This window comes from Ascaphus truei, chromosome 5 (genome assembly GCF_040206685.1).
Source record: "Ascaphus truei isolate aAscTru1 chromosome 5, aAscTru1.hap1, whole genome shotgun sequence".
NCBI lineage: Eukaryota > Metazoa > Chordata > Amphibia > Anura > Ascaphidae > Ascaphus > Ascaphus truei.
The window spans coordinates 161,658,706-161,681,919 of record NC_134487.1 but is presented as its reverse complement, the minus strand read 5'-3'; the positions used below and the strand labels follow the sequence as shown (position 1 = coordinate 161,681,919).

The 23,214-nt window shown below is 40.9% G+C and overlaps 1 protein-coding gene across 4 annotated transcripts in view; it reads left to right on the top strand.

The window, feature by feature from the left end:
* The window catches only part of JADE2 (jade family PHD finger 2), a 352,120-nt gene that overhangs the window by 237,927 nt on the left and 90,979 nt on the right, over positions 1 to 23,214 (top strand). For all 4 annotated transcript variants that reach the window (XM_075601153.1, XM_075601154.1, XM_075601157.1 and 1 more), the window contains exons 8-10: positions 1,031 to 1,242; positions 16,747 to 16,914; positions 18,259 to 18,375. In XM_075601153.1, the coding sequence (XP_075457268.1) occupies positions 1,031 to 1,242; positions 16,747 to 16,914; positions 18,259 to 18,375 (497 nt within the window). The remainder of the gene's footprint in view (positions 1 to 1,030; positions 1,243 to 16,746; positions 16,915 to 18,258; positions 18,376 to 23,214) is intronic.

The following is a 23,214-nucleotide window of genomic DNA, read 5'->3' as shown; positions in this document are numbered from 1 at the left end:
TAAGATGAGGGATTTTTCCGTTTACATCCTTTTATACAGTCTCTATTTAATAGGAATGTCCATGGGTCTTCTGGAATGTCAGCTCCTGTGATTAATTGAATTATTCGCTTTATCTCTCTCCAGTCAGGGACAGTTTGAGGGCACGAAAACCTTATGTGTAACAACATCATTCCTCTCTGCCGCATCTCCTCCATCTACCTGAAGAGTTGGGGTGTATGATGTGTAGCCTGACGGGCGCACAATAAAGTACTTGATGTGAATTTTCTATAGTTTGAACCAATATCGATGATAACCCAGTTATTTCCCATATCCGTTTCCAATCTTCTATATGAAGGTCCATGCCCAACTCCCTCTGCCATGTTTTAACAAAGCCTGGTATGCTTAAATTTTCAATCCAATGTGTTACCTATTTAAAGATGCCACTATTGTGTATCTGCCCCGTGTATGTTCTTATAGCGACAGCAAAATAGAGAGACCAGACGGTCACAGAAACGATACAATGTCTCAGTCTCCATGTCTGAACCAAAGTGCTTTGGGAACAAAATATTAATATGCTACCAAAATAAACAGAAGTCTAAACCCTCAACTGCAAAAACGACTTGCAACTCATTAGCAACAAACTTCATATTTTTGGACAGTCCTGGTTTTATAGATAACACCCTTTTAGAATAATGGGATTTTGTAGCTTGACGTGCGATGTACTGAAGCCTGGATGGAATACATATTTTTTCAATATAGTAAGTTTAGATCCTAGTTCTGAATTTTGTAAAAAGTTGACATTGATAGAACGGTTTCGTTTTTCAGCTACAAATTAGGACTACAGAAGCCAGAATTGTTACGGATACGAGTTAAAAGCCCGGGAAAGGACCAAACATTACTGGAAATCTTAGTTGATTGCTTTATATATTGTACACTTACGAGAAGAGCAGATCAAATGAAAATGGTCTATTTCAAATCAATTATCAGATCTTCACTGCCCTCTTCGTCCACAAATAGTAATACAGGATTTTCCTGTCTCTTCTCCTTATAGAGATGCCCCAGCTGGATGAGCTCACTTTAGAGAGGGTGCTGGAAGAACTGGAGATGATTTGCTTTGAGAACATGAACATCGCCATTGAGACTGAGGAAGGACTGGGCATCGAATACGACGAGGATGTCGTCTGTGACGTTTGCCGCTCGCCAGAGGGGGAGGACGGGAATGAGATGGTTTTCTGTGATAAGTGCAACGTCTGTGTGCACCAGGTGAATAGCTATTTTCTCTAAATCCTCTTTCCTCTTCCTTTATTTTTATCAAATTGTTTTGCTGCCAGAGAGTTTTTTTTAAGGCATTTCTTTAAATTCTTTTGAATGCCCCTCTGACAGGGAAGTACTTGATTATGACCAAATGCCGTTTATTTTGTATTTAAAGTTCAAATTCTATAATGTAGCTTAGAAGCAGCAATTCGTGATGCTCATGTGTTTTTCTTATTATTTGACATGATAGTAAGGAGGGCAACAGAAATGGATGTACAGTACGCTAAGCTCAAGAGCCCCCAATTTATAAGTTATCCACAGTTGTATTCTCCAGTTAACAACTGTCCTTGTCCAGTGGACAGAAAATGGTCAACGTTTTAGCCTCACTCCTGCGGCGAATAGAAATAGACAACATCATTGGTAGATGATGTCACAACTTTATTTTGGAAACCGTGGCGGCAATACTGCTTTTTTTCTTGTGTGCCGGCAAAATCTCACGAACTCAGGCGTTCCCAGAGCTTATAGTAATAGAGGCTAATAGGGGACACAAATACATTTTGGAAGGTAGGATTGCTGTTATCCATTCAATGGAAGGCACATGAGCTGATACAAGTGTGTAACAACATTTTCCTGTGGGGTCTGCTACTGCAGTTTTCCAAAATCTGATTTGGAACACAGAATAGTTCGCTAGACCTTTTGTACTGCTACTGCATTACTATTTCAGTTAAGTTTGAACCCCTAGCACAAGTAGCACATAATATATTTTGTGTTATTTGTTATTTTTATCTTTGCATACAGTCCTGTAATTGGAAAGCTATTTAACATGTTACATTAAAAAAACAAAACAGAACATTTACAATTCCCTCCATATCCCTAAACTTCCTATATAAGTCTTAAGACGTCACTGCTCTCTCTCATCAATGAGAGCTAATGAGCTCTAGCAACTATAGTCTCCTTTGTACAGTGGTTAGCATTTCTAAATTGCAGAGTTCTTTGACCTTATAACTTCACTCTAGATTATTAAGTGTGGCTGCACCATTTATGAAAGAAGAAAATAGGGAACACAAGACAAAGATTAAGTCGGACCTACGTTTTTAGACGTACAGTAAGTAACTAATGGTCAGACTATGCATGTCAACAAATTATCTACTGTCAAACTTCTGAAGTTGTAGCTGTGAGTAAACTGACCCTTTGGGACTTTGGTGAAACTACTTAGGTTCATATCGTTGAACTTTCTGTTTGGAGAATTAGATGGGTCCTCATAGACTTCTCTCCAATAGTACATATTTAACGTTACTTCTCATCTAGAATTTTTTACTTTGGCGATTTTAATAAGTATTTTTAGTAGATTTATTTTGACTGTTTCCTGGTCACCATATAGTCACATTAATTTCCACTCCTGCTCATTGTTTACATTTCATTTCCTCACATCTCTCTCATTTTATCTGTAATACTTATGTTTTTTTCATGTTTACCTTGACCTTAATTACCTTTAAACCAGTAAAGAAACTTACATTTCTTGAAATCTAAGTCAGCAATTACATTTATGCAGTGAAATCATTCCATATGTCAGTTATTTTAACCATAAAATGAATATTATATGGCAGTGCAGTATATATATATATATGTATATATATATAATATATATATATATATGGAAACAACGGAGAGAAAGCAACCTTATAAGAAGCACACAGACATAAATTGAAGTGTGACAAAATAATTTTATTGAGGTGAGTTAAAACAGGGGATAAGATTAAAAGGAGAGGGGGGCTCAACACTACCAAACAGTGTGGACCTGGAGGCAAGGGTCTAAACATAGATCCAATACATGACATGCACAGGACACAGGGGGCTCGTAATAGGCACACCTGTATTGTAAAACCTACACTGGGAAAGTATATATGTCCACATAGAAAAAAATCACCATATAGACATTTTCAATGGTTGCATGAAGTGGATACAGTACAGCTACTGATAGTAACATGAGATATACTTCACCACACAGTGTAGGGGTGTCACAGGCAGAAGGTAGGTCAAAACTCCATGTCAGATGTAAAGAGGTAGGGGCCCCCCTCAACAGACTCCCACTCCAACGCGTTTCGACCAGAAACTGTCTTCTTCGCGGGAGTCTATATATATAAAACAAAAAGAAAACAGCGCGGCTCCCATAGCGTAAAATTGTAATTTAATAGTAAAAATGTCGTGCAAGTGAATCACGGGCACTTACAATATGCAAGTAAAATAAAGACATAAATGTGAAGTAATTCGTAGTCACCCGATGGAGCCTCTGTGGAGAGATGATGAGTAGATGTCCAACACACTCTTGCCGTGAACGCCAGGTGGGTGCGCGTGCACCTAATCTCCCCCTGGAAATAGATCTCGCGAGAGTGTGTGTCCTCCAACGTAACAGGATGCTGACACAACAGTCAGACTTCCTGCATCACCATAATATAAATCCAAGTGCCGGCTCCAAAAACGATCGTGTAACTCATAAAATGTAAGTGAAGTGCATACATATATATATATATATACATATACATATATACATATATACAGGGCTCGACAAATTGTAAAAAAAAAAAAAAACTCACCCAAAACAAAAAGACACTCGCCCCCTCAAAAAACTTCTCCCTCCTCACGAGTCTTACCTGCGGCAGGGTGTGGTGTCTACCGCCATTTTCCTGCTTCTCCCCTGCAACCTGTGACTGTCCCCCCTGCAGCTTCTGGAAAATGACTGCGCTGTGTCAAATGATGCTGCATTTCCATAGCAACGGGATGCTACTTGACGTGAAGACGTCACGCAATGTCAAGTTGTCATGGCAACTTGATGCCGCTTGACGTCAAGTAGCTTCCTGTTGTCATGGCAATGCAGCGTCATTTGCTGCCGCGCTGCCATTTTCACAGAAGCTGCAGGGGAGGCAGTCGTAAGTAGGGAACAAGCAGGAGAATGCCGGGAGACGCTGCCGCAGTTACTTGACAGCGGGCAAAACGCACTCGCCCCAGGCGATTGGTCAAGTGCATTTGTGGAACCCTGTGTGTGTGTATTTATCTATATTAGTGTATGTATGTGTGTATATGTATATATGTGTGTACAGTATATATATATATATATATATATACATATATATAAAAAGATCACTTGTGAGCACATTGAGATGTCTTAGGCAGGTCTGCAACCCTGCCTAAGACATGTGAATGTGCTCACGAGTGATCTTTTCATTTGCTATATGCACTACGTGGAGGTTTCTTGTTGCCTTTTTCAACCACCATAACTTAAAATGTGTATATGTGTATATATATATATATATATATATATATATATATATATATATATATATATATATATATATATATATAGACTTTTGACTGCTATTCAAATATTTGGATCCAAGTGAAAATATGTAGTAGTGCTGTTTGTGCAAAGTCAATGGCAATGGAAAGGCCAAAAAGGACAGTGAGATTACACATCAATATGATGCGAAATATAATATATTAACCTGACTGATGCCTAAAATAATGGAAAAGTTAACCTATTAACTGCAAAGCAATTATGTATTCTGCTGCAAGGTATAGTATTAGCAGCAGAAAGAAAGAGAGTGGTGCCAGTATATTGATTATTGTAAGTCCTCACCTTTAAGGGGTCAGATCAGAAACCCTTTAGAAGTAGCATTTGACATCACATTTAAAGACTTACAACTGATTAAAATACATAAATTAGCATTTATAACATCTGTGCCATATATTTTTACATGACTTTAATCTACAAGTGAGCTTCAGTTAGGTGCATTACCTTGAGAAAGTGCTAGGTGGCGCGAAACGTACGTCGGTTTTTTTATGATGTTCCAACTATGACGTCATCAGGCGGTGCGGGGTCGGAGCGGTGATTGAAAGACCAGGTCGTATACTACCTTCCCAGCAGGACCGCAAGTCTGCGATCGAACCTATTTATGGTTTATACTAAGACTGGGTTATTTGTAGCAAGCCCTGGTTGGCGCAGCAAGCAGCTTATAGCTGCATGAGTCTGTTTCTCTGCTCCACGATAGAAAAGGAAGACACGTGTACACACACATTATAGAATATATGCCTGAACATATCATGACCTTACCAGCAAGATCATAACATCGCGCGACAATAGTCAATGTATAACTGATAACTGGGAGGCCCGCACGATATTTGCGTTTGACAAAAGACCATGTGTATTTATGTGTGTGTACAGTGCGTGTCTGACGATATAGAGCGGTAGTAAACATTATATGCCTGCTCCTCTGTTTGATGTGAGCGACAGGGAAAGTGCACATATCCCATTATAGGGAACAGATATAGTACAATACTTATATGACTCAATTACTGGTGCCATAAGATCACCTGTGTGTTATTACTACAAGTACACATAGGAGGTACCTAGCACATTACCCTCTGTCCCCACCCACCCCCTGATTAATTTTTAACCCATTAGTAGGTATATGTCTTTGCATAGATGTTTAATAAAATGTTTTAATATGTATTACTAAATGGTGTATGGGCTCCTCCCTAGGATTCAATTGTTCCTAACTATTTATTGGAAATAGCTAGTGCAAATAGGTTCTTTTTGGGCTACTCCCTTTGTACCCTCCCCCCTTACACGTACTTACCTATCCCGTATGCACCCTATTTTTTATACAATTTATTACTGTTGGAGAGCGGCAATATATTTTGTTGTGTATGCCTAAGCAACTAGTATGAAATTAGCAGGAGCCATTGCTACATCAAGGCCCCCCTCACGGGATGCATTTGGCCCACCGGCCGAGTTGAAGAGCCCTGTTGATAAAACTTTTCAGAAAGACTAATGGACCTCAACATGGAATGAAAGGAAAGTGTAATATGATGGAAACATTCAAATGCATCAAGGGTGTCAACAGGGTACATGGAGGGAAGCCTATTTCAGAGAAAGAGAAGTGCTAGAACAAAGTCATAAAGCTGGAGGGTGGAAAGGTCAGGGAAAATCATGGAAAGGGTGCTGGATTAATGGGAAAACCTGCCAAGAGAAGTGGAAAAGACAATACAGTAATGACATTCAAACATGCTTGTGATAGTCATAAGCCTATAATAAAAAGAAAGAAACCAAGGATCAAAACAGATGAAAAATAGGCAGTAGTTAATATTGTAGCAGGAATTAAAAGGATATCCAATAAGCACTTTTATGGCTTAACTTAAATGGTGCATTGCTTTTTCTTGATTCCTGCCCTTACGAAAATGTATATTCTTCCATATATAGCACTACTGATCATTACTGCCCATTTTTACCCTTTTACTGCCGGAAGACCAGCACCACCTGAGTGCCAGCAGTCTTTCAGGATCAACCACGTAGTCGCTGTGAGTAGCGACCACATGTTCGCGGACGCCCCCCAGTGATGTGAACAGAAGTGGACGTGATCTCTCCCAGGAAAGCTAGCATTAAAAACATGGCGTGCTGGTCTGCATGACATTCAGAGAACGTCCTAAGGGCATCTTAGGGTTATGCAACCGAGCTTTAGGCACAAAATCCATTATTAAGATTTTACATATGTTGCAACTTGTCACCCTCGCTGCCGATTCCCTCCAGAAGAGAAAGATACAGAGAACCCCCTGCTATCGAAGAGGGCTTTTTGTTGAGCTTATTCATACCTGCCAATTACAGTAAGTTCTGGTCAACAGTGTGATAACGATAGTCCCGTTTTCTTTACATACTACAGCCAGTGTTGTAACTGCTTTTATAACCAAGGCTAAGGAAAAGCAGAAAGAATTTTACAGTGACTCCAAGAGAATGACGTGTATAATTCTTGCAGTAGAAAGAAAATAACCGCACGTAGATGAGAAAAATATTGGTTGACGTAATCCAACATACAGCAGAAAATACACAAATGCAGGTAATTGTAGGTCAGGTCTACTGGTGCAACAGGGTAAGATCATTTGATTAATTGTAAAACATACAGTATTTAATAGAAAGAGCACATATATATGCAGGAAAAATGTTCTGTGTGAATGGGGAATGCAATTTGTTATAACTTATCTTAAAAGGAAATTGAAGGCAGAGGGATTTAATCAGAATATGTACGATACTTTCATCTCAGCAAAGTGCACTGATTAGAATATATGTTTAAGAAAGTAGGTTGGCCTGAAACTTGCCTTAATCAGGGACTCCAGCAAAAAAAAACTGTAAAGATGAAAACTTGCAGGTTGTTACCAGCTTTAAACAGGAATATTCACCAATGTTGGGGGGGGGATATTCCTAAAATTGAGATAGTGCCGGTTGGGGCACTATAACGAGAAAATGCTTATTTACTTGAAAGTACCGATCGGGGCACAATTGCATGGAAACTATCACAGGTTAATGAATGTCCCTCATTGACTTTAATATCTGTGAAGAAGCATCAATTTATTTATTTTTATTTTTACCAGGAAGTAATACATTGAGAGTTACCTCTCGTTTTCAAGTATGTCCTGGGCACAAAGTTATAAAAATACATGGTTACATTAAAAGAACAGAGGTTATACAGTCAATTCACAGACATTGTATTTACATTTTTTTAAAGCTTCCAGTGACTGAGCTCCAGATCAGAACCATCGCTAACACCACCCTAACTACTGTTACTAGTTTTAAATACCTGGGCATATGGTTTGACCCCCACTTAACATTCGGAATGCACATTGATACCCTGACATCCAAAACATATGCCAAACTAGGTGTACGGAGCCGTCGCGGAAACTGGAAGCCGGCAAAATTTTCATGGGCTGTCGCGTCACGTGACGGCCCTTGAACAAATCAAATTGCCGGAATCCCGCGACCCCACCGCCCGGCGAAACATAACTTTCGCCGGTGGCAACAGCGATGGGTGACGTCACCCGCCGTGTCGCCATCGACGGCACTATAGGCACGGCCTTAGCCTGCTGGTCAGAAAGCGTATCGCACAGCAGATGCTAATGCCAATTATCGACTGTGGAGACATAGTATATGGCTCGGCATCCCAAACCCACCTTAGCAAACTTGACACCCTCTACAATTCAATTTGTCATTTTGTTCTCCAATGCAACTACAACACACATCACTGCGAAATGCTCAGAGAACTAGATTGGTCATCACTCGAGTCTAGGCGCAAAGTTCACCTTTCCTGTTTTGCCTTCAAATACTTTCTGGGCAAGCTACCCACCTATCTCAACAAGCTCCTCACCCTTACCAAATGCAGCACTTATCATCTGAGATCAGACTCCAAAAGACTGTTCATGGACCCAACAAAGTATCCGGCCGCTCATCCTTCTCTTACCGTGCACCCCAAAACTGGAACAACCTACCTACCACCTCTCACAACCACCACCAGTTTAAGTTCTTTCAAATCTAAGGTTATCTCACATTTTAATCTGGTCTGTAACTGTTACATAAGCCTATAATATACATCTTCTTTAACTGTGCATGCAATGTATTATATATAATGTATACCCTGTTCATTTATGTAACTGTACTTGTAACCATGTATTATTTGTCATTTTAACTCTATGCCCAGGACATACTTGAAAACGAGAGGTAACTCTCAATGTATTACTTTCTGGTAAAACATTTTATAAATAAATATAATTTTATGGGCAGATAGAGTTGGAAAATTGAGTACAGGGGTTAAAGGGCTTGTGATTTTCCGTTAGAAATAATAGAGCAGCTTTAACATCACCAAACAGCAGCAAACGGCTCACACCCTTTGGCTGCCCTTCGTCTGCGCCAAAGGCTGTCTGCCTTTGGGGCAACGCAGATGTTCACTGGGATGGTTGATTTTCAATGCAGCTGCGAATACAACGTTCTTTGTCCTCTTGGCTCATTAACATTCCTGTGGGTGGGGTTTGACGTTCCACAAAGTACAAGCAAATGTTAACCCTTAGCACGCTGGTCCTGTGCAGAGGGGAGCAGCTCTTGGGGAACCCCATCAGGCGTCCGCCTTTGGGGCAACGCAGATGTACTAAGAATGGACTACGCTTTCACTTTGCCCCCATTATTGATTTAAAAAGGGATTGCCTTACCATATCTAAACAGTTTCCTACATGATGTCTTTGGATTGTGTCATATTTAATAACATGCATCATTACTTGTTAAGTACCAACAGGGCCGCAAGCAGTGGGACCAATGCTGCTACCGGTGTGTCACTAACCCCGTCATGTCCCACTCCCACAAGATACGTGAGTGCCAAGACACGTGGTGCAGGCCCCTCTTGCGCTCAGTGGGTGAATAACCACACACACAGACATTTGCCCCCTGTATTCCTGCATAGTGTATTCCCCCCACGCCATCTTTGTTGCGGGCGGAAGAAGTTAGGCAATGGCTACTGCACTTGTGATTATGTCCCTAAGGAACCTCTATATTAAACTTTTTATAATGGCACTCATACATACTTATACGTCTATTATACACATACAGTACAATGTAATGTGTTACACACTTGTAATCTAAACTGTGAGTGGCAAAAGAGGGGTTTTGGGGAGTAAACGCTTAGACTTGAGCACTATCTTCCTGTAAACTTGACTTTACCAGGACCACCCCCTGATGTCATTAAACAAACCCCAAAATCCCTGGCGACCCCCAGTATCATGACACCCACCCATCATGTTACTGGACACTCCCTAACTTCACTGGATTCAGGGAGCTATAGAATCATACTGTTTTGAATCTTAAAGTGAAGATGTGCAAATGTACTCTGGTTTGCTATACAAATGTAATTCTTGAATTTACCCAGGCTGTGCTGATAAGCTGTGTAATACGGCAGGCATAAGCTTATCAGGGTCCTATGTTAAAATGGATAAGAAATTACCCAGAGTCCCGGCTGCAGTGGAAGCATTGTTTGCAAAGCAGTAATAGGGAAAGACAGAGTTGCAGACCTGTTGTGACATGAAACTGTACCCACAAGTGGCATTTTTATTTGCTGTAAGGTTTTTAAAAGAAAGTTAAGCACCAATCATTTTGTTTGCGAATAACAGAACATTTGCAAATTTATAAAAAAAAGTCTCACACTTAATTTGGGAACATTACCGTGATGAAGCTCCCCTTGGGGAACGAAACGTCGGATCTGCATGTGGAGCATTTTCCAATAAAGTAGTATCTTTATTCAATATTCTGTTTGTGTCTTTTCTGGTGCTGGCAAGCACTTCTTTATTGATACACACACACATGCATATAGTACTTGCATAAACCTTGTGTTTACTCACATGCATATAGAACTTGCATAAACCTTGTGTTTACTCACATGCATATAGTACTTGCATAAACCTTGTGTTTACTCACATGCATATACAGTAGTACTTGCATAAACCTTGTGTTTACTCACATGCATATAGTACTTGCATAAACCTTGTATTTACTTTCCTCAGAGAATCTCCCACATTTTTACAGAAAAGATCAAATATTCATTTGTGAAGTGGCAGTTACGTGCTATTCTCTGAATATGTATTTTCTTAAGTTAACATACTTTTAAATACTGCTGACAAACGAAGCACATAAACAGTCAGCTCATTGGCATTTGGTCTCTGAAGCCCAGGAGTTGGCTCACATGTGCCAGATGCTCACAGAGTGGCATCTGCAGCTCTTAAGAGACTGCCTGCTGAGAAGATTGTCAGAAAGGAGACGTGCTGGAGCCTAACTGTGCTTCTTAAATTTATAGCTCCCTGGCTTTGTTCTCGTTTCAGCCATGCTCAGGTTTGAATGTTTTTTTTTCTTAAAACTGCGTGGCCGGTGAACGCATCACAGAAATGGCTGGCACCTTAGATCCATTTGGCCCTTCTGACTGTGAAACCTTAGACCCGGGCTGTTCAACTTGCAGCCTATGTACCAAATCCAGCCTTGGAAGGGCTCTCAGACCATCTGATCCTATCAACTGCAAAACAGTTGCAGAAAGTTTCAGTTCCCTCCCCCCTCCCTTTTTTTATATATAGATGAGAAGCAGGGGGTCCTCAAAGCTGAACAGACTTAATTTCATCTCCAGGGACCCCTTGGTTCGCAAGGTGCTTACAGGTGCTGCTGGTTACTTCCTGGAATTTCTCTCTCCCAGTTCCCCCAGACAAATTGGAAGCCGCAACAGATTGGCCTGTGTAGCATGGGAGATTTAAACGCCATTTTGTTTGCCTCTGAGGGGATGCTACCGGCAGCACCTTCCCCCGGTAAGGATCTCGGGAACCAGGCGGTGCCCAGAGCTGAAATGAACACGGTTCAGCTCCGGAGCCCCCATGCTTCCTATCTGTTTAAAAGGGGGACAAAAAAACCCGAGCACGCGCTACTGCTCTTTTAAGCAGGTAAATGGGCTTTACCTGAAACTAGGCCAAGATACTGGAAATATATGATGCAAATGTTAAATATGTCTGTAACGTGCACAATGCTATTCTTTTATGGAAGTATAACGGTGTTTAAGTCTTGTTTTATAGATAAAATTACATAGCGTTTCTTTTTCAACCCAACCACTCATAATTTGTTTCTGCTCTGGCCCCTTTCGAAAACTAGCCCTGCCTTAGACATTCCTTCACATGTTACCTGCTTTAGCCTATTTAGGATATTCCTGAGTCAATGGAGGCTACTTGATCGCGAGTGCTGGCACTCAAAGTGATAAGGCATCGCTTTAGGTGTTTACCAAAATGTCATTAATACCCAGACTTTGCATTTAGTTTAAACCAGGCTTTGTTGCAAAATGTATTCTTACAGAATACTTTTTAACATACTGCAAATCTTGCAGCATAAACAAAGATTGTTTTCTTCTCTCTAACGCTCCTTGGCCATTTATTCTTTCAACTACGAATGTAGCATGATCGCGGGGAAACTGCCATAGACTTGAATGTCACTTTTCCCGTGATCTCACTGCAATCAGCATAACGAATATGACCCCTTGTGCCAGCTTTCATTTACTGAGTGCTTATATTTAGAAGTAGGAGCTAGAGAGTAACCTAAAGGATTAAGTTTTGGGCCAAGAACTATCCTTTTCCTCTCATTGTCCTCTGGCTACACAACCTTGCCAGATTTGAAGCAAATTGTAAGATTTTTCAGAGAATAAGCAATGGCACGATAGCCAGTATGATATGATGTGAAGTTTGGTATAGGGAGGTCTAACAGGACAAATTTAGGATCCATAGGAACCCTGGAATTCCTGGTATCAAGAAGTATCTGGTTCTTATAGAGAGCTGTTTTAATCCAGTTTTAACCAGGTTTTAATGATCTGGAAAATGATTGGTTTAAGAATAAGGAGTGGTTATCATATTCTGCCTAGCAACTTAGGGAAGACATAGAGATCCAAATGTGTACAGTAGAGGCAACTCTTATTCTAACAAAAACCAGTGGCAATTCCCCAAAAGACCCAGGTACACCCAGGTACATTCTGAATACATGCCTTAAACTTTCCTTAAACTAGCCCCAGCATTTCTGCATTGATTAATGGCCTATCAGATTAACAGCGGGGGTCCCTGGCAGTCCCATTCAAACTGAATTGGACTGCCAGGGATCCCTGCTGTGTTAATCCTATGGGTCGTTAGTCAATGCAGAAATGCCTTAAATGTGCCTCAAACTAGCCCAGAACATACCCAGAATGTAACCCGGCTAGTTTACAGCAAATGTTAGAATAAACGTTGCCTCTACTGTATATAAGACCTGCTTGGGCCCTCCCCTGACAGAGTGTCTAATTGACAACTTTTGTGTATGATCAAACTCAATGCTGTATATGCAATAAACTACTCATTATCTACGAACCCGTGTTTGTGAGTTTCCAAATAACGACATTGGTGATAGACCGCTCAACCAAAAGATGATAGAATAAATTGACAAAGGTGCCGAGGAAAAACGTCTGAATATATAACACACTGAACGTGACCAAGGGGTCACAAAGGTCCCTATAGAGATGCACTAATTGTAAAAAAAAATAGAAGAGATAATGTGTGTAACGAGATACTAATATCCCCATGGGTGACTGGATATGATGGGTGGCCCACATATGATAACTGAGGTGGGCAAATCAACGTGCTCCATATCACAGTTAAAACAACATAATAAATATAAATTTGTATTAATAAACAAGAATGACGAAAGTGAGAAATATATGTACAGTGAAGGAAATCATAAAATCCCCAGAGTAGAGCCTGCAAAATATTTCATAGGTAGGTATGCCAAAGGCATAATCGGATATACCTAAACCTATTGGCTGTTACCCTATATATGCAGTTAGATGGAAATGAATCTACGTGGATATAAGCCTGGGCTATAATAACTACTGGATCAGTTAATAGCGGCTTGGCAGATACAGTAGGTCTCTCTGCCTGTTGGGATATAATGCCACTGTACTGGATATAAGGTGCCATGGTACTGTAGATGATGGTCTCATCTAGCACTCGGCTAGTAATGGTTTCTATGAGGTATAGACATATAAGTGATGTGTCTACCTATACTGGTAGCACATAGTCAGGTGTACAATCATAGCAAATAATACACATATAACAATATCATGTGAACACCAAGATGGTAAAGAGTATGGGCACACAAAAATCATGCATATATATGAGTTACATAAATAATAATAGTGTAATGATGTACGTATTAGCATGACACAATGTGCATAGTAGGTCTCAGTTGAAACCAGGACCCCTCCAGTAGCCCAAGCAAGTATCCAAATACAACCGTTTTTCAGATTATCAACCAAAGAACAGGCGTCTCACTCGTGAGCGTCACCAGCGTTTCGTCACTACATCCGTCAAACGTTTCACATGACAAGGTGACGTTACGTTCCCCCCTGAAGAATAAGAAAGATGAAAACGTAAACCACATTTTTTTTGCCCTGATGCATTGACCTCTTGGAGCTTTCTGTCGAATTTTAAATTAAGCTACATCATTTGAACCTGTTTGTCTGATACAGGACATTATTGTAACCTCAAGAGAATCTTAAAGCCACACTTCCAGCCCTCTAATTATCTTAGGTTGCATACAAACATAGGAGCAAATTGATTGACTACTAACATGCCTTATTTGAACAGGTGTATGTCAGGTGTTGCTTGTGTGTAGCACCACTTATTTAGCAATGACAAAATTATAAGGCTCAGTAAAGCCCCTGCCATTAAAGTGATTTTTTTTAAGCAGTGGCAGGTGCTAGCTTTGTGGATCACGAAACCAGCTATCCCATATGATTTACATAAATAAACAAAATAAATCATGCGAGAAATAAAAAATGAGGTGAATATGGCCTTGCTTATTAAATATGAATGGCTACGCAAAATGCATTGGTAAATAATTTATTATTTGGAGACCCACTGGTTTGGGCTGTCAGTCAATATATTAACCTTAGAGCTACTGAAGTATCCATTGCCCAGCAATTCTACAGTACTTAGAACTTGATATAAGGTTCTTTTTTTCTATGATTCACATGGAGCTGTTGTTGAGCAGCAGAATTTAACCACTTTTTGCCTTGATACATACAGTAGGGCTATGCCATAGGTACCTGGTTATAAACCTGATGATGTTTGTAGATTACATTGGCCATCAGATGTTGATAAATCACATAAACAAAAAAAGCCAAATATAAATTCCTACTGTATATTTTGGGATTTGTGGGATAAATAAAGCATGGTGGGTTAAAGTGAGGGAATTATACATTATCATGCAGATGTAACCAACGTTACTGCAGCCACTGGATTGCCGCCACTGGTTAAATAGCGTGTTTGGCCCGCCCCTTCTTATCTGCAACCGATTCAAAACAATGACCCCCACCCCTGCTGCTATGTTGTGTATGTCTCGCTGCAATGCGCCAACTGGCTTAATAACGGCTACATCTGTCAAGAAATGGCTTATATTACATTTTGTAGGTGTTTGCTGCTTTATCATTCAGGTAAAGTTTGTTTCACCACTCTTTTACCAAATACGCTTGCTGTCACTGTTCTGTGCACTGAAATGAACTTTCAGGGTAGTGTAATTTTATGGGTTTGTTTGTCAGAAGTGGCACAAATTAAGAGCATAAAAATTGCAATGGTTTTTTAGACAGCCGTGTCTTCTGCATCTCTTCCAGTTGTCATCCGAAATAAATTGTGCTGCGGAGATCAACAAAACTTGTAAAAGCTGCCATGGGTGATAAGTTACTTTGTAGAAATTGTACCTTTTTAGGATGCTTGTCTCAGAATTTCTGATAATAGATTTCCCATTCATTTTATCACATCAGGGATCTTCCACCCACTGACATTGTTGAGTGTGATAGGATGAAAATCAAGATGTATTCTTACTGGAGTTGATGTCATCAGATAATGAGCTTTTGTTCACACACAAAAAGGTTAATATTGTGTACAGGCAGTGTTCGGTTATCCAATGGAATCCGTTCTGGAAGTAGCGTTGGATAGTGAAACCGTTGTAAAATGAGTCCCATGTTTATCAGTGGTGTTGAGCGTTGGATAACGCATTCCAGCATTGGAAAACGGCCCATAGGGTTGCATTGTAAATCATTGGATATGCCATTCGTTGTAAACTGTAACATTGGATAGCGAGGACTACGTGTAATTACATTTTTCATTGTCAATATGTAAAGATCTATTTAAAGGTGCAGTTTCACATTGGAACACTGTGGGGATCATAACATCAATATTATAATAGAACATTATAATACACTGGGGATCATTTATCTCCCCACAACAAAACTGAGGCAAAAACACTGCACCAGATGTATCAAAGAAAATCATACTGGTTTCAATGGGATTCTTTTTTCTCATTGTAATTTAATGATAGTCGTTGCTCAGTATAAAAATAGAACCCAAAATGTACAACATATCTTGTCAGATTGACGAAGAGAATCCAGAAATTAAAGCATTGAGACCACCATTTGAACTATACTATACGAGGGAGGATGGAGAATTCCTGAAACTCTGATAACCGGTATTGGAGCTCAATTGACATTAATTGCTATTCAAATCAATAGCAGTGAATGCTGATCAAGTTCTAAAAAAAACATTATAGGGACTTTGTGTGTTCTCCAACCATTCTCTTTTTAGCAGACTGACCAGAAATAATGCAGTTTGCATGAACAAATATGGAAGCTGACAGCACACAAGTTTAGGAGATTCCCCAAGTACTGTAGCAGGGTAGATATTGAGATTCTCCACAAGCCACCTGATGAAATTAAGTCTTTAACTCGTATTTGCCAAGATTCATTAACCTCCGCTACAGGTTATCGTATTGCAATACGACGCGGTTTGATGGCCCATTTCCAAGCTTAGTGAATCTCCCACACTGTTTTGCAATCCCCAGTAGCGCTGGTTATAAAATCATCTTTTAAATACAAAGATACGTGAGGCACAATAAAATAGGTACAGTACACTTTTTGTTTTATGTATGAGGTTGAAATGTCAGCCTACTGAATGTATGATATATAGACGGACCTTTTATGTAGGATTGCACTGGATTTCAATTGTATTTTTTAGGCAACACTAAAAAAAAATATTAATGAATGAACAAATAAATAAAAAAGCATTTTCTTCTACATGAGTAATTGGCTTTTTCTGCTTTGTTTTCAGGCTTGCTATGGAATCCTGAAAGTTCCCACAGGCAACTGGCTCTGTCGCGCGTGTGCCCTCGGAGTGCAGGCAAAATGTTTACTTTGCCCTAAGAGAGCGGGAGCTTTGAAACCTACAAGAAGTGGGACGAAGTGGGTCCACGTTAGCTGTGCCTTATGGATACCCGAAGTAAGACATTCTGCGGAAGTTGTTGTTGGGGATGTTGTACAGTATCTGAGATAGATGCCTTGAGATTTCTTTTTTCAGAACATGATGCAAGGTTTATGCTTGCAGAAAAATAAAGTTGTAAAGGAATGCAACAAATTAAAGCACAAAGCATTGTAGGCCTTTTTATGACTACAATGGTAAATGGGGGTACTGTAAGTCCTGTTTGAGATCTTGCACTTCTCCTCCTTTACCTACAGTAACAGGTGAACTGGATGAACTGAACTAAGAAACTGAACTACTTGAAGTGAAGAGTTTCATTGAGTAAAACTAGGTGAATAATATAATAAGAAATTCAGACAAGTGGAAACATTACTAAAAATATACTTGAACCCTTTGAGTGCTTAGGGGCTTCTGCACCAGGGTGCCGCAGTCCCTCTGGACTCTGATCACGTGACCGCTCCTCGGTCACGTGACGGTCACGTGATCACTGCATCACTGATGACGGAACGTAAGAGGAGTAAATAGAATATTATGTACATGTAGCTATGGTTATGGGGCCCCTGGAGTACCAGATCCCATGACATAGCAGATATGTAAAATGGCACCCAAATGTTTAAAGTCTCAAAATTGTTGTTTGGTTTCAGTTAAAACAGGGACTCTAAAATGAGATGGTGCTGAATGCCTGTTGTGGTTGCCCCACCCAGTTATAAGTTGTATGTTTGTATATGCCCTTCACACACACTGAGCAACTGTAAGGAAATAGAACAATGTATTTTGATACAAACTTAAGGCAAAGCTAGCTGGTGTGTAGACTTAAATTATACATAGCTTTTTTTCACTACACCATGTTACCTAGCTAATGTCATTGAAGTGAATAGTGTTAATTAACACAAAGTAAAATCTTAAAAAAAGAAAGATTTTGAATCAAATGTCTGAAATCTGTGATGGACTCATTCTACCCACTGATTTTTGCTGTGTCATGTAATTTTATTTATCTTTATGCAGTTACTATAATCGAACCCATAAACAAATTATAACAACTTACATGCACGTATTTCCACATGCTTTTCTCATGGCATCCTACTCCTGCAGTGTATTAGAGCATATTCTGCTTTATTTTGAACAGATGTAGCACCCGTTCATGCTAACGGTTGCATTTTGCAGCGGGACACACACAATGCGCCAATGGGAGCAGATACTATTGTGTATTCATTAGTCATGTGCGTAAAAGGGACGGGCTACTGTGCTATTGCACCAACTGGCGCGTGCCAGCGGGTGCAAATACACCTGCTACATCTGGACCTCTGCCTGTGTTCAGCGGTCTTTTGTTTTTAGCAGATATTAATATTTACATGTTCTGTTCAGGTCAGTATTGGATGCCCGGAAAAGATGGAGCCTATCACTAAGATTTCCCATATCCCACCAAGTAGATGGGCTTTGTCTTGCAGTCTGTGCAAGGAGTGCGCTGGTACTTGTATACAGGTATGTTATTCCATTTTCGTAATCAATTATCATATCATGTATTATCTATCATACTTGGTCATGTTTATGTTAGCAGTGACCATGGAGACTGTCAATCATCAAGAGATGCATAAATATGAATATATTTGAAATGCACCAGTATATTCCTCAATGCAGAACAATGGGAACCGGTCTAAAAGAACGTAACATATTTTGCACCTGACGAATGGCGGGCATGTCCCCCGCCCCGTCCCCACGCCCAGAACATTGTGGGTGTTTTTGTCTCTGCACGGAGGACTGAAGAAATTGCAGTGAAATATCACTGAGGTGGTTAATCCCTTGTATGCAGTCGTCTTTTGTTTACCTGTAGAGAGTAATGTAACATATAACATCTTAAAGCAATATGTATGTAAATAAATGAGAAATAGAGAAAAATGTAAATGTACTAATACAAAATGTAAGATAAAGTGGGTAGATAAGAATTTAATCTGTTTGTCCAGCATTGCAGTACATTTCCCAATATTGTTGAGTTATAGCTTTTGAGGCCACATGGATCTGACATTGTTAACATTACAATAATCTATGAGAGTGTAATAGAAAGAGAGTTTTGTTTACTGCTTTAAATGTTACTAATTGACTAGAAGGCTTCAAACTGTATTACATTTATGTTAGTCCAATAATGTATATAACAACTTGCAAGGAATGCCTTTGGTACTGTAGATAATTATCAGATTTACAAAATGTTGCTAACCCAGCACTTCTATTCCAATGATTACATAGGGGATGTTGGAGTGAGTCCCCCTGGGGTCAGAAGGGAACTATGTTGTAGTTCAAGCCCGCAATTCCCGCAAAGTCCAGCCAAGGTTGCCATACCCTTTGGAACAAGTGTAATTCAGATAACTGGTCATCTTCTCCATTTTGCATGTAAACCAAAGCTCTTGTCTAACATTAAGCAGAGACTCTAACTTTCTCTGTTTCCAGACGGCTACCATTTCACATCTAGTAGCTACGATAATTTGTTTCAGAAGTTTGTTTTCTGTACGGGATAAGCTTTGTACTGAGGAAAAAATGCCGTCTGTGTAGCTCTAAGGTAAGCAGCCAATAGCTGTGAGCTAATGAGGTCTTGATAGAAGAGTATAGGAGTGAATGAAGGGGAGAGAGAGTTGGTGAGATACACTGGCGACACACTTTATTCGAGCTCGGCTAGTCCCACGAATTCGGGTATACCCGGGTGTATTGAGGTTTGTGACTGTTTTCTGCCCGAGTGCATTGGGTTATTTCCCAAGCAGGGATTGAAGCATTTTATTCCCGCTGGCTGCAATACTGCACAGTATATATATATATACTGCATTACAATTCATGAATTTATGCCATCTGGTAGACACGCGAAGCATTGCAGCCTATTAAATCCTAATCATTATCATTTAACAGATCAGCCGCCCGTCAGCCAGGCATGAACCCAGGCTGGGAAGGCAAACGCAACGGGGCTTGTCAGAGGTGAGGAGCGGCGCATTCCAGGTATCTGCCAGGTACATACTGGGTATTTGCTCAAATAAAGTGTGTCGGTGCAGTACACTGCTAGCAATTGTGGTGCGCAAGATGCCCAGTTGCAAAGAAGCACAGTGTGTGGGGATCCCAGTATCCCAGTATGGAGTAGCCAGTTACTCACGATCAATGCTGTCCCTCGCTGCTCACTCTCTCCCGGCGTCCTGTGTCCAGAGAGGGATGATGACGTCACTCCGCGGCGCGGCCGATCACAGGAACAGTACGAAAATGGGGAAACCGCCTCCCACGCGTTTCGGGCGTAGACTGCCCTTTCTCAAGGAGTCTATGCCCGAAACGCGTGGGAGGAGGTTTCCCCATTTCCGTTTGTCCTGAGTGTTCCCTTCATGTAGTTTAATAAAATGTTCCTGCTTTTAAAATCATCCTGGTGAGTCCCTGTCCCTTTTGAGTGGCTGCAGCATCGATCTTACCTTTTCTCTAAGCTTTGTACTGGCCTATTTAGTAGAAAAAGCCAGGGATCACAGGGAATATTAGATTTAAGGATTTGTTGTGATTAGTTTTTCACTATGTTCCAGAGACCAGTAACCGCAGGGCATGACCACCACATATGTATGAATGGCGCTTCTTCTTCGCACCCTTTCAGCCACAGTGGAGAATAACCCGGGCGACACTTGGAGATTGCTAAAGGGGATGTGTACCAGCGTGACAGTACTGTGTGTGAATGTTCTTTCATTATCGTGCAGATACAGCTGGTAGCTATGGATTCGAATATGTAATTCAAATCATCTCTGTCCAGCACCTCACCTCCCATTGTCTTATATATCTGTGTGCTCTGAGGATCCTGCTCTGGAGAGAGAAGTAGCTATAGAGTTGGGAGATTATTTTTTGTTTGCTTACTACTTCTAAGCAGAGTTCCTCAAATTCTTTCAAGGGGGCCCCATAGGGCTTATGCCGCAGCCTACCTAGATGACATTGTCATTTATAGTAAACACTGGCGGGCCCATCTAAATAGGCTGAAAGCGGTCCTCAAATCTCTAAGAGAGGCAGGGCTCACAGCCAACCCTAAGAAATGTGCCTTAGGTAAGGCGGAAACCAAATACTTAGGGTATGCAGTGGGAGGTGGAAAAGTAAGGCCACTAGCCGACAAGATAGTTGCCCTGAAAGAAGTTCCGACCCCCCAAACAAAAACTCAGGTACGCTCTCTGCTGGGTTTAGCAGGGTACTACCGGCGGTTCATCCCCAACTACTCGGAAGTTGCAGCCCCATTAACGGACCTCACAAAAAAGTGTGCCCCTACCCAAGTGGTATGGTCAAGGGAGTGTCAGAGAGCCTTTGAGGACATAAAAAGCTGTCTATCAGAGGGTCCCGTCCTCAGAAGCCCAGACTTCAACAGGCCTTTCGTAGTGCAAACCGATGCATCAGAGATAGGGCTAGGGGCAGTGTTGTCACAACAGTTTGAGGGAGTGGAACATCCGATCCTTTTTCTGAGTAGGAAATTGTTCCCGAGGGAAAAAAACTACTCAGTGATTGAGAAGGAGTGCCTCGCAGTAAAGTGGGCAATCGAGGCTTTGAGGCATTACCTGGCAGGAGTCCATTTTACTCTGGTGACGAACCATGCTCCATTAAAGTGGTTAAATAGTATGAATGACTCCAATGCTAGATTGACAAGGTGGTATATGGCCCTCCAACCCTCCTCATTTGAGATTCAGCACAGGCCTGGAAAAGAAAATGCAAATGCTGACTTCTTTTCTAGAGACGGGGTGGATGATCGGGCTTCAGCCGTGCGTGGCCCCAGCCACACACACTAACAGGGGAGGAATGTGACAGGGTGAATGAACGTCACCAGCCATATACCTGGCAAACCTATGTTTAGGCTTGCAGTGCATCAGTGATGAGGTTAAGTTTCAGTTGAGAAGGGCTGCTTAATTAGTCTGACCCCAGCTGCATAATCAAGGTGTTTTAAAACCCCCAGGCTGTACACACATGCAAGCTAGCTGGTCAGGAGACAGGACTGATATACTGAAGAGATTACTGCTATAAGGTCTGTTTTACAAAGTACATGTGTGATGACTGTCTGTGTCCTGCATGCTGAAGAGAAGCTGCCTTGTTTTCTATGCTAAAGAGAAGCTATTTTGTTTTTGTCTGCTGAAGAGAAGCTATTTTGTTTTTGTATGCTGAAGAGAAGCTATTTTGTTTTTGTGTGCTGTATGTTTTTAAGGCTCAATAAATAAGCCTTATCAAGAGAACCCGCGTGTGTGGTTGCATGTACCCTGCAACAGGGCCACACTATTGTAGAATTTGTGTGGTGCCCATTCCATAACTGGGGTGTTTTCTCCGGGTCAGAATCCGGACAAACTCAAGTTCTTTCAGGGGCAGTGTGGCGAGCGGGGGGTAATGACTCAGGGCCCCAAGGACTTTTGTGGGATAATCACTTCAGCAGCAAAAGTTCTTCCTCTGATTATCTCCCTAGCGCCTCTAGACAGGGGGCTTTATTTATTTATTTATAAAATATTTTACCAGGAAGTAATACATTGAGAGTTACATCAAGTATGTCCTGGGCACAGAGTTAAGACAAATAATACATGGTTACAAGTACAGTTACATAAATGAACAAGGTATACATTATATACAAGACATTGCGTGCACAGTTAAAGAAAATATATGTTATGGGCGAATGAAACAGTTACAGACCAGATTAAAATGTGAGACAGCCTTAGATTTGAAAGAACTTAAACTGATGGTGGATGTGAGAGTCTCTGGTAGGTTGTTCCAGTTTTGGGGTGCACGGTAAGAGGAGGAGCGGCCGGATACTTTGTTGAGCCGTGGGACCATGAACAGTCTTTTGGAGTCTGATCTCAGATGATAGGTGCTGCATGTGGTAGGGGTGAGGAACTTGTTCAGGTAGCTGGGTAGCTTGCCCATAAAGAATTTAAAGGCAAGACAGGAAAGGTGAACTTTGCGCCTAGACTCGAGTGATGACCAATCTAGTTCTTTGAGCATTTCGCAGTGGTGTGTGTTGTAGTTGCATTGGAGAACAAAACGACAAATTGAATTGTAGAGGGTGTCAAGTTTGCTAAGGTGGGTTTGAGGTGCCGTGCCATATACTATGTCTCCATAGTCAATAATTGGCATTAGCATCTGCTGCGCGATACGCTTTCTGACGAGGAGACTTAGGGAGGATTTGTTCCTGTAAAGTACCCCTAGTTTGGCATAGGTCTTGGTTGTCAGGGTATCAATGTGCATTCCGAATGTTAAGTGGGAGTCAAACCATAAGCCCAGGTATTTAAAACTAGTGACAGGGGTTAGGGTGGTGTTAGTGTTAGTGCATGAGAGAGAGTGGAAGTGGTGGGCAGAGTG